Here is a 12331-nt window from a genome sequence, read left to right on the forward strand (position 1 = left end):
GGCAACATATAACCGGCCCTGTGTGAACACCAACACTCTGATCTCTCATGCCTTCCAGTAGTTCTTTCCTAGGTTTGATTGGTATCCTTTCATGCACATACTGATCAGTGCTCTGTCAAATATTTAAGGGGACCCTTTGAAGATTTATAGAATTCTCTGTGCAATTCTCTCTTCTTGAGTGTCTCCCCAGGTTTCTCTCTCTGTCTCCTTAGCTCAGGGAGTCTGCTGTGACCTGCTTGCATTTCTTCTCCATGCACAGCAATCTCAAAACCCTAAAGCTGTCCGCTGAGCAGTCATATGTTTGCCTCATTTGTTTCCCATCTTTGAGGGAGCCTGGTACCCAGTGCCTCACAAACTGTTGATGCACAAGTTTATTTGGCTGTTTTAAGTAAGTTCACTCTGGTCCCTGATTCATCTTGCTTGAAAGAGCAAACAGTGTTGATCTTTAGCAGGTGAATTATATTTAGTGCAATAAGCTATACTACCAGGGAAATGGGGGAGCAGCTTATTCAGAGAAGAGCGGATTCCTGAGTGCTTATTCCTGGCCCATACTCGTTGAGTGGAATGACAAAGATGGACATAATGGCCTGTTTATATTATCCTCCGTTATTCACTGACTCACAATGTCTTAGCTGAATTTTTATAATTTAAATACAGATATGACTTAGCTATGCTTGAAATTTTTTATGAGTAGGTACATTTTTTGTTCTGTGATTGAAGCATTTGTCATTTTACACTGGGGGCCACAAATAAAAGTACCCACAAGGGTCAAGCAAGTGATAGATAGGAATGAATCTGATAAGGTGTAAGCTGACTACAGAAATAGCCACTGGTGGTTAGTATGGAAGAGAAAGCTGCTAGTGGCAGGAGAGACCCAGGTCAATTGCAGAGGAATTTCTCTCCCTTAGTAGGGACAGTTGCAAGGATGAACTGGCTGGAGCTAACTGTTACTATGAGGGAACGCACATTATTTTTGCAGATCTTGTGATTTCTCAAAAGCAGGGGAAATGCAGATTTTAAACATTTTTTTTTTCAGTTTTTGCATATTCAAATTTTGATGATAAAGCAGCCTGTGAGTCAAATACAACATATCTGTAGGCCCAGGATGCCTTTGGACAGATAGCTTGCAACTCAGGGTTCACACTAGATTATTAACTCTTCACAGTTAGAAAAGTAGGAAAGATAACTGTTTACATATGGAAAATAGTTTAGAAGAAGAAAGAAACTAGTTAAGCTAGGCCTTCAGCACATCTGTATGTGTGTGTGTTTCAGATGAACACACACACACGTCCCCCCAGTGAGTAAGCCTTTCACGGGCCTGGGGGCTTCTGTATACTCCCTGGACATGGAGTTATTTTTGTGCCTCTCCCACTTAATCACTTAGGAGAATCTGTGATGTTCAGAAAAAGTGCTTCCATGATCAAAGCTGTGTGAATAAATACAAGTATGTAAACATTGAGTGAGTTTAACAATAGCCATCTCTTTAATGGACACAGAGATCCTTTTAAATTTCTGAGTGTCAGGATGTAGGCCCTTAAACTTAAGCTAGGACTATTTTTAATAAGACAGTTGCTGGGATGATTTGTAGGAAAGGAGGTAAATGTCAAATACTAGATTGACATTGACTGCATAAATAAATTCTTGAAATCAAATAGTTTAATTTTGTGTATGATTGCCAGATTTCGGGAGTTTTACATTTAAAAAAAAGGAAATAGACAAACTCTTTGCATTGAAAATATTTAAATAAAAGCTTAATTTCATTATTTTCTTTTACTATTCATATAATACTCTTAATCATATACAAATTATTTGCCGTTTATTAAACAGAAAAAGTTTTTTGCTTTTATGTTATTTTTGTGAAAATACTAGAACAAATGCTTAAATGCAGAAAGGTAAGAATTTATGTTAAAAAATGAAATGATAAGCAAGATACTTTTATTAAAGGTCATAAAAGAGTATCATCATTTTTTTACCTTTATAGTTGGGGCCTAAGTATACCTTATTAAAAATAAATACTATGAAAGATAAATAAACAAGTGAATTCATTGAATTCTTATGTACGCCCTAAGTAATAAAATGAAGTGTGATTCTGAATGGGATGGCAAAGCCCTACTGATTTTTATGCACTTGTACAAATTAACATTTGTTTGGAGTACTGAAATTTTCCATTATTCTGATTCACCCACTTGTGCCTTGTCGTTCTGTTAGGATGAATATTCGCGATATTTCTGAAGCTTGATTAGGGCATTACTGAATCAGTAATTTGCAAGTTAAAACTGACCATTATAGTCAGCGTTCAAAATGTGAGGATGTTCCAAAGATTAGAATCTTAATGCCTTCCCTCTAATTTGAGTGAGGACGGCCTTTCAGTTATCTTATAAAAAGAGGAAGCAGGATTTGCCTTCCAAAGATGCCTTATATTTTGGATACAAAATCAATACAGAGGTGAGATATGCCCAATTTGAATTGGTAAAATATGTAAATCCTCGCTTGCTAAACTGTCAGAGATTAATGTCTGAATAGGAGTAGGAAGCAAAGCCAACTGTAAAATTATACAGGGCATGGCGATTACCCCATCCGCATAATAGGGCTTGATTTAGAGGCTCTATTTTGAGATCACGCAGAAAGCGCCACACGCAGAAAGCCGAGCTTTGTTTAATTTGTTCAGGGAAGTGCCCTAATTTTCTATAACACTATTCACTTCTCTTCTTTAAGAATGAATAACACATTTTCTTTATGGAGCTCTGTGCATCTTTGATTTGGGAGCAGTAGCTTTTCCAAACTCCTCTGTTCAATCCCCTTTTGTTGCCTTTTTACCTAATATAATGCTACTGGATTATGCTAATTTCCATTATCTTCATTGCACTTGTTTGTCCGTGCAAAGCACAAGTGATATCATTTTTGCCATGGCTAACATAGTGTTTTAAGATTGACAGGTGAGATAACTGAGGCCCAGGACGTAGCAGGTCAGGAAGCTCTGACAGAGCTGGGTACAGCATCTGGGTCTTTGTTGTCTAGTGAGAGCACCTGCCACCTGAGTTGGGTGGGTGTCATTGCAAGTCCACTATTTGGCTGTCTCTTGAGGCTGGGAATTCATCTTGTTTTGATAGTAGATCAGAGGCCTTTATCTTAGATATGAATGACCTGGGGACTATAGTACATGTTAGATTATTAGTTGGTGCTTTATCATTAAAGTTCAGTCTATTGAAGTCGGTATAATATTCACTTAAAAAAAAAGATACTGTTACTATGCATTTCTGCAGTTTAAAATTGATGAAGTCCTTTTACATTTTTTGGTTAATGGCTCCATTTTATTTTCGCACTCGACTTTTCATTTCAAAGCAATTTGTGTTGTAAGGCCCTCTTAGTTGCAAGGATCTAACTCAAGCTTGCTAAAGTATGAAGGGGAATATACTGGTTCATAGTCTAGGTGGTCCAGGGATGGAGCTGAGTCGACACTGTCAAGACTGTGTCTCTCCATTCCTCATCTTTCTTTGTCTCTGTGTGGCCTCATTCTCAGAGTGATCATCTTGGGGACTCATATTACCCCTCTAGAAACCCCATATGTTGGTCTCCAGAAAAGTCTGTTTGGCCCTTCTTGAGTTTCCTCTGACCCAGGGCTTTTGGGCAGAGACGTGAGGTGCTTGAGATTGATCAGTTTATATCACAAATTCTTTGTGTCATGTCAGGGGACAGGGATTCTGACTGACAACCTCATTCCACACAGCAGTATATAGTAGTCTAGAAGTTTCCCCAAGGAAGGGGGTGGAAGAACATTCTTATCAGAAACAGCTATAACTATCACACTTTTACTGCCAAATTTTCCAAGAGCAACTCAGAGTGACATAAAATGTTAATTTGCCATAAAAAAATGTATCCTTATGGATTCCATAATGCATCAAGTAATCCACATTTTATGTCCCTCTTTTGCCTTTATCTTTTCAAAGTGGGCAAAAAGGACAAAACCATTAAAAGAAAAAGGATTTCTTTTAAAGGAATCATTTTCTCTACTTCACTTCAAATATTGTCTTAGCCTCTCTTTGGCTCTCCTAAAGAACTCCTCACATGGACTTGTAGTTATCATTTGACTCCTCAGTCTGTGCCAACTGTGATAAACCCTTTTGTGCAGCAACTAACATTTGATTTCTGTTCCAGCTGAGCTTTCCATAGGACTTGGCCAGACACAGATGTTTAGAGAAAGTATGCGGAAAGAATTGGTGGGTGGGTCCATGGCACCTGCCCGCCTGGCTGGAAGAGCAAGCCTCAGAAGACTTGGGAAGCTGAGGTCACACAACTAATTCCTAATTGTGTTGAATTAGGAATATGAACTTTGTTATCTTTCTATCCCCAATTTAGGCTTAAAAAAAATCTGTTTATCTAATCAAGGAGGCAGCATGTGAGCCAGTCCCAACTTTCAGTTCCCTGTCTGAAATTAGTAGCTGTGGTTTTTGGTTCTATGGTGGGGACAGGAAGGTGATCTTAGAATTTCTGGCAGCGTGGCTATTCTACCCTCCTGAGAGGAAGGCAGCTTCTAGAACTTCCCATGTGGCAGAAGTCAGACTGAGATGACCTGGGCCTTCCTACACCTCTTGTAACACCTGAACCGAATGGCAGGCAGGATGATGCCCCTACTTACTTGTACCTTGGCTTCTGTTCTCTCCTTCACCCTCCTCTTCCACTGGCCCTAGTTTCTTTCTCAGGGAGACAAAGCAACTTTAGCTCTCACTCTCCATGATCGGCTCCTCCATGCCTTGCCAACTCCAAACCCCACACCCTCTGTTGGACGGGAATTAATTAGGAACAAAGACACAAATTTCCAGATGAATGTGAAGGCTTACCCTTACTTTTCCTTCTTAAATACAAATGTGTCTGATAAATGTAAGTCTCTTTCCCATTAAAAAGTCGACCTCAGAGCTGGCAGTTTTGTATTCTGTAAGGTAGCTGTATCAATCAAGGTTTAACCAGAGAGGCAGAACTAGTAGGATATCTATATTCAGAGGTATATTGAAGGAATTCAATTGTGCAACTGGGGGCTGACTAGGAAAGACTGAAATGGCAGGCAGGCAGGGTTGGTTTGAGCTCTCAGTAATAGGCTGAAGCTGATGTCCACAGGGAGGGTGTCTTCTTCAGGGAAGCCTGAGCTTACCCCTTAAGTGAAGGCAGCCTGAGCTCACCCCTTCAGTGAGAGCTTCCCACTGACTGAATCAAGCTCACCCAGATTATCTAGGATAATTCCCCTTACTTCAAATTGCTGATCATGGGCTTTAATGACATCAACAAACACCTCTATGTGACAGGTAGATTCCTGTTTGATTGTATAACTGGGTGTGGTAGCTTAGCTGGGTAGACACATAAACAGACTGCCAGAGCGGCCTGTTGGAGGTCTAGTGGACACTTCGTGGACTTGCAAAATACAAGCTTTGTCCTACAAATTCCAAAGCCTCTACTGCCTTTATACTAAATTGTGTAGATTTTTTTTTAAGGATTGATTTTGGTGATTTAAACTTAGGTGAATGTACTTATGCGTGTGTTACTGTTTACTTCTTTTGGTCCTGTGTTGATTTAATAAACCGTAGGAGGTCTAGTAAGATCCAGTTGAATGCGGTAGTGAGCAGATAACGTGTATGAACCCTGATTTAGAAATGATTATTTTTATATATGTAATTTGTATTTTTCTTTCATTGCTAACTTCATTTCTTTCCATATATATTTATCAGACCCCCCTAACATGCCAGGAACTATTTTAGGCTCTCAGGGTACTTCCTTGAATAAAGTGGCTTCTATTCCCATGGCTCTTACATCTGTTTGGGAGACAATAAAATAAATAAAAAGCTACATAATTTTATAGAGTAGTGGTAAGTAGTGATAAGTGATAAGAATAATAAAGCAGAGAAGGGGACTAGACAGTGAGGAATGTGTGTACACAGAGCTAGTTACACGCCTCATGAGGCCCCGTGTGATGTGAAAATGCAGTGATCCCTCTCCAAAAAATCAGGAAGAAAAAGTGCCACTCAAGGTACTAAGACTTAAAAACCTTTTCCTTTTTTCTTGAATCATTTTCTGGAGAAGTCATGGTGTTTTTAAAATTGCCATTATTTGCTATTTAGTGCTGTTCTAAGCAAAGAAAAATTAAAAAATTAGATTCTGTGCTGGAATTTATATTGTGCAGTGCTCACTTTAAATGCAAATGTGAGAATAAAATCATGGAAATTACACAATTTGCATTTTCTAGTTCTTACTGTATTTTGTGTTAAATCAGAACAGCAAAAACGCTGCACAAAATGAGCTTACCTGTCATCCTTTTGCTTCTTGATGCCTGCATGTTCTCCCAGCACTTCTCCTTCAGCTTCCTGGTGACAAGGGAGGACCCAGAAGAGCTCTGGTTGTCCTGACTTTCTGCTTTTTTCTAAGTCATCATTTTCAGCCCACGTGGTTTTCTCATATAGGGAGTAATACCAGTGGGAAAGGGTGTGATAGGATTTCTTGATCCCCCATGTGCATTGAACACAGCTGAATTCTTTGTGCATTTGAAGCATGTTCCGGTTCCAAAGTGTGGCCCTGGGGCTGTACAAGCCCCTGCTTACTGGGTCTTAGGCTTAATGTGCTTATCTCATACTCAACTTTGTCTTTTGTTGAATTCCTGCATATTTTGAAACAATCAGAATTCTGTCTTCATGGGGCATCACTGAGGCTCTGTTAAAATGGTGCTGAGGATGGGGGATGTACACATGATATACGTCTTCTCTACTCAAGCACGTGCTCCACTGTACCACCCAACACCACTCACAAAACACGGGTTCAAGGATAAAATTATTATTTCATAATAAGGACATTAAACCAAATATTTTCAACCAAGCATGGAGCCCTTCTTGGGGTGGGACCATCCTGAGCGTGGGGCCCTGTGTGATTGCACAGACTGCACACTCATGAAGCCAGGTGTGTGTCTATGTCTGTGTGTCTGTGTGTGTATGTGTGTGTATATGCTGTTTTAGATATTGATAAGGATTGTATCATGAAGTGACCTTTGATCAGGGTCCTCAAGAAGGCAAAGAAGCAAGGCTTGTGGGTCCCTAGGCAGGAGAAGCGTATTCAGAGTCCCCTTAGGCACCTGTGTCCTTGGCTTTTATTCTCAGAAGAACAAGGAGGCTGCTACAGATGGATGCTTGAGTGAGAGGGTGAGGGATACAGGATGAAATCTAAGGGGCATGCATGACCTCAAAGGCCAAGGCCAGGTCTTGGAGGTTTCCTATGAGGAAATGGGAAGATGTGGCAGAGTTTGGACAGGGATGTAGCATGGCACAATTATGTTGTGGAAGGGTCTCTCTGGCCACTGTGTGGAAATACTCTGTGAGGAGATGAGATTGGAAGTGATGGGACTAGTTTGTGTATTGTGATAATAGACCAAGCAAGGAGGGGTCTTGGGCTGGGTGAAAAAGATAGCAGTGACTAACTATGGTTGGACCTGGGTGTCGTTCAAAACTAGTGCCAACAGGAGTTGCATATAGAATGGATATTTACCCAGGGTAAAATGGTCCATTGAAAAGTGAATTTCCTAGGGTTCTACAGCCAGTGTGGAAAAGAGCTGCGGAGATGCAGAGAACAGAACGCTTATGTCCTTGTTCGTCTGTTCCACTGGTTCCACAATATGTTTTCCCAAAATAACTTGTATAACATTCTCTTCCAAACATCTTTACTCGTGTGACTGTATCCACTTAGATTACACTGTCATAATTTCATCTGTATATAGCACTTTTGGACGAGCAGCTCAGAACATAAGGTCCTGGGTGAGCTGACTGTACCACTAGCCCAGATTTTCATAGTCCCTGCATGGGGACTGACCATCTCCCTCAGTTAATAGCTTTCTAGCTGCCACCCTTCATGTTACGGCCTCACCCACTAAAACAGAGTTAATAAGACAAACCCTTTGTTCCTGGGTTTTATGTACAATTGTACCATAGACAGGTGTGCAAGATTTAACTACATTTGACCTTTTTTTGCTTTTCAGCACTTTCAGACCATGCTGAAGTCTAAATTGAATGTCCTAACACTGAAGAAGGAGCCTCTCCCAGCCGTCATCTTCCATGAGCCGGAGGCTATTGAACTATGCACCACCACACCGCTGATGAAGACGAGGACCCACAGTGGCTGCAAGGTATGGGGGACATGGCCAGCAGGGGTTCTCATGGTGGGACAGGCTAAAAGGATGTGAGGCTTTGAGATCCGTGTTTTATGATGGTAACCATTTTTAAGAATGAAAATATAAAATGGCTAACAAAATAAGCTCATTGAATGATAGTAGTCTCAATTCATATGCAGTTTTACCGTGTTTCCCCCCGAATAAGACACTGTCTCATATTTATTTTTTTCTCAAGAAGACACACTAGGGCTTATTTTCAGGGGATGTCTTCCTCTCTGCCCCGAAATGCATGGCGTGGCTATGCAGATACACTGCTGCATAGCCACGCCCATCATTATCAGGGTAGGGCTTATATTTAACAAATGCATAGAAATCCTGCTAGGACTTATTTTTGGGGTAGGTCCTATTTTCTGGGAAACATGGTATTTTTCTTGATGACATTTCATTCTTCATCATTTTAGGGCACATACTAGAGACATAGGTTTTAGCATGTGCAAATAAAATAGTGTTCTTCCTGTATTTTCTATAAGCTCTATGGAACTTTAGGTATCACAAAAAAGTTTTATTCTTAATACTAGTTCCTCCCATTGTACTTGCAGTCTGAGTACAACATACTTTAGAGAATAAAAAAAAATCAATGAACCCCCCCCAACTTTTCCAACAATTATACTCTCTCAGTCCTTTGGGGGGTAATTTTGCGCTTTGCATTAGTTATCAAAGTTTATACTAACATTCATTTCTCAGAATCCATAAAAAAGCATTTTTCATTTCTGTAAACTGGAATGCCAACATTGAAACAAAGCTGGAAACGGAATGTATAATTTTGGTAAGATTTTTGGGTTGTTTCTCACATGATATTCATTTTTGCTTGAGTTGATGAATATAGTAATCAGTTTAGAGGTCCCAAAGAAAATATGTTTTATTCATATTTTGTTGTCAGAAATTTATTTCAAGTAGAGAATAAAACAAGGGGCAAAGAAAATGCAGGTTTGTGTCTGGATTTATTTTGTGACCTCGAAGGTACCGGCCTTTCCGTACTCTTCCCGGGTTCCCCCCTTTCCTTCTTGCCCAGTGTGAGGGGAGCGGATCTTGCATAGCTGTGGTTGGAGTGGAGCCTACAGCAATCTGGGTGTTGGTGGTATCCACGAAACCTCAGACATGTTCATTCATTCCACACATACTTACTGGGTGCTCAGTGTGAGGAAGACCCACCGGAATGTTATGGAATTCTACTGGAGAAAATGCAGGTAGCCAAGCATTGATTGGTGAGGAAGCCGGTTTGTGAAGATCTCCTGGAGGAATCTTCCAGGCAGAAAGAACAGGGCGTGCTAATTCCCTGAGGCAGGGATGGTGGGTTGTGGTATGTTTTAGAATGGGAAGGAATGGACCATGGACCTGAGAAGTAGAGAAAGTTCAATTGAGTGGTGGCGTCAGGCAGGAAAGTGCTCTGTGGTCATGGCAAGGAGTTAGACTTTGTTCTAATTATGATGAGGAGCCATTGGTGGGATTGGGTGATTGAGCCAGCCATTTGAAAAAGTGATTGTGCATGTTCTTCTTAGTAAAGTATCACATGAATGGAAAAGCAATATCCAACACACTCAATACTAATGTGAAGCAAGTAGACTCACTAACACACACCCACACAAGAGAAAAACTCAATTCAATTCTAGCTGGGAGCAGAGAGGAGGAGGGAGGGGGATTGGTACGCTCCCATCTAACAGGTGCAATGGAATGATATATGGCACACCTCTTGGCACAACCACAACAGGGACCTTACCCAACAAATGCAAACATTCTTACCTAATCATTTGTACTGTCATATTAATCTGAATTTTTATGTGTGTGTGTGTGATACAGAGTCTCACTATGTTGCCCTTAGTAGAGTGCTGTGGCATCACAGCTCACAGCAACCTCAAACTCTTGGGCTTAAGCAATTCTCTTGCCTCAGCCTCCCAGATAGCTAGGATTACAGGCACCTGCCACAATGCCTGGCTATTTTTTGGTTGCAGTTGTCATTATTGTTTAGCAAGCTCAAACCAGGCTCGAACCCACCAGCCTCAGTGTATGTAGCCAGTGCCATAACCACTGAGCTACGGCCACCACGCTTAACCTGAAATTTTTTAAAAAAGTGATTCTAAATGGTAACTCTGATAAATTCAACTTCTGCCTTCCCAAGAGCAGTTGCCAATGGCTCAGCTGTAATGGGAGAGAGTAAGTCAACAGGACTGGCCTCAGATTTATTGTATGTATTTTAGTGCTTTTGGTGAACTGATGATATAAAGGAATTATAAAAACACTCGTTACATTTGAAAGTGATCTGTGATCAAATTCTTTATACATTCTTTAGAAGATTAGCTAATGCTATTTTGAATTCTGTTTCTATTAGGGAAGATGGTGCCTCAAAGCAAGATGAAGTCAGTAGGGACAAGTACTAGGAAGAGAGCTGAGCATGATAAGGTCTACAGAGGTTGTTTAAAATGGAAAGAAAAACCACACAGTTACAGAATAAAGAGACCTAGAGATCTAACAGTTTAATCCAGATATTAAAAAGGGTGTGTGTGTGAGAGAGAGAAAATATTTGCTAGAATAAAAACCATCACTTGTCTGAAAAGGAGTACAGGGTTCACATTTCATGGTCCAGATTTTTCTGTGTACTGCCTTAGGTTGTGTTCATTTATTTTACTTCTTAAAAGGATGTGGAAAAAATAGTAGGAATTCAGAAGACCATGCCAAAGAGAGCAAGGGTTGCACTGGTGTCAGTACACGTGGTGAGCGAGACAAAGGGAAGTCGGCAATGATTCCAGTTGCATACAAGGCAGAACTCCTGCATTCAAGGTGAAAAACACATTCCATCGGGTTATACAAAATTTATGAACTCTCCTTCCCTAGAAATCATGAAGAGGCAATTCCAGGCATAGATAATCATAACCCTGGAGTCAGGGATCTGAGCCAAGGCCTCTTGAGGTCCTTTCCAGCAGTATCATTCTATGTGAAGGAAATAAACTTGCACCGTGTAATTCTCCAAATTGTATACTATCATCTTGATACACGTAAGTTATAACTGTAAGTGGGCTGGAGTTAGCATTCTTTAATTCTCAAGGACAGTATCAGGTTTGTGTTCAGAATCATATTCTTTTGCTCGAAACGTTAGAATTTTGAACCTTGACATTTTTGTTTGAAATCCCCCGACCACCTCTAATTTCTTCTGATCATCTTCAAGAACAAAGTCCAGTGTTTCCGCGCTGAGTCCTGTGAGTAACTTAGCTCACAAGATGCCAGCTGCAGAAGGCGCTCTCTCAGGCTCAGGCCTCCTGGGAATAATGAGCACAATGTAGCCCGTGCCCAGCTGCAAGGCCCATGCAGGACCCTCCGTCTTCACACACTGTGGTAGTTCTTTTTTCCTAACTGCTCTAATAACTTTGGGTTTGGGGAGGGAAAGAAGTGGGGAGGGGGGAGCAAAGGAAAGGGGGAATCGAAAGTGGGTTACGCCGAGTACTACGGAGACCCTTGCTCATCTCAGATTTCCCATTTGCCTCTGATCTGTATTCTTTGTGGGTCCTGACGGGACTGCCCGGCCAGGCTATTCATGTTTCGGGCAGCTGGGTCTTTGTGTGTTCTTCTCTATTGCTGCCACTTTTTTTCTGGAGTAGAGTTATTTAACCGAACAACCCACTGCATACCATTAGGACTCTTGTTGGAGCATCAGACGCTGTGTCCGATTTTTGCAGCAACATTGCTGGCTGGTTGCACCTCTCTCCTCCAGTCTAGCAGAGATTATGGGCGGCTTGTGCTTATTAGTAAATATGTGCTGAATGAGTAATCACCACAGACCTACTGTGTGCATGGAGCCAGGGACAAAGGAATCTAAGTAGGTGTTGTGGGTGACACAACATAGAACCAAGTAGAAAGAATAAAACAAGTGCCCAAATAAATAAATCACAAGTGCTTCTGAAATGTGTGTGAGTGTGGCATCCCCTGGCAGGCACTTTCTGGACCTTTTCCCTGGAGATTTTGATTCAAGCACTCAGTTTAGGAGTGAGACAGAGGAGCCTGCACTTGAAAATACATCCTGTAATTTACAGGAAGGTGAACCATGCTTGGAACTCAGAGATCTGAGCCACAGAGAGCAATGAGTGACATGAACGGGCATATCCCCTGGCAGGTGGGGGATGTGACAGAAAGTGGTATTAGGGG

General features: G+C 41.1%; 1 protein-coding gene across 2 annotated transcripts in view; it reads left to right on the plus strand.

Moving 5' to 3' along the window:
* The window catches only part of PID1 (phosphotyrosine interaction domain containing 1), a 228233-nt gene that overhangs the window by 97858 nt on the left and 118044 nt on the right, over window positions 1–12331 (plus strand). For both annotated transcript variants that reach the window (XM_012802267.1, XM_023510409.1), the window contains exon 2: window positions 8006–8152. In XM_012802267.1, the coding sequence (XP_012657721.1) occupies window positions 8006–8152 (147 nt within the window). The remainder of the gene's footprint in view (window positions 1–8005; window positions 8153–12331) is intronic.

This window comes from Otolemur garnettii, unplaced genomic scaffold (genome assembly GCF_000181295.1).
Source record: "Otolemur garnettii isolate 467f Iridium unplaced genomic scaffold, OtoGar3 scaffold00013, whole genome shotgun sequence".
Taxonomy (NCBI): Eukaryota; Metazoa; Chordata; class Mammalia; order Primates; family Galagidae; genus Otolemur; species Otolemur garnettii.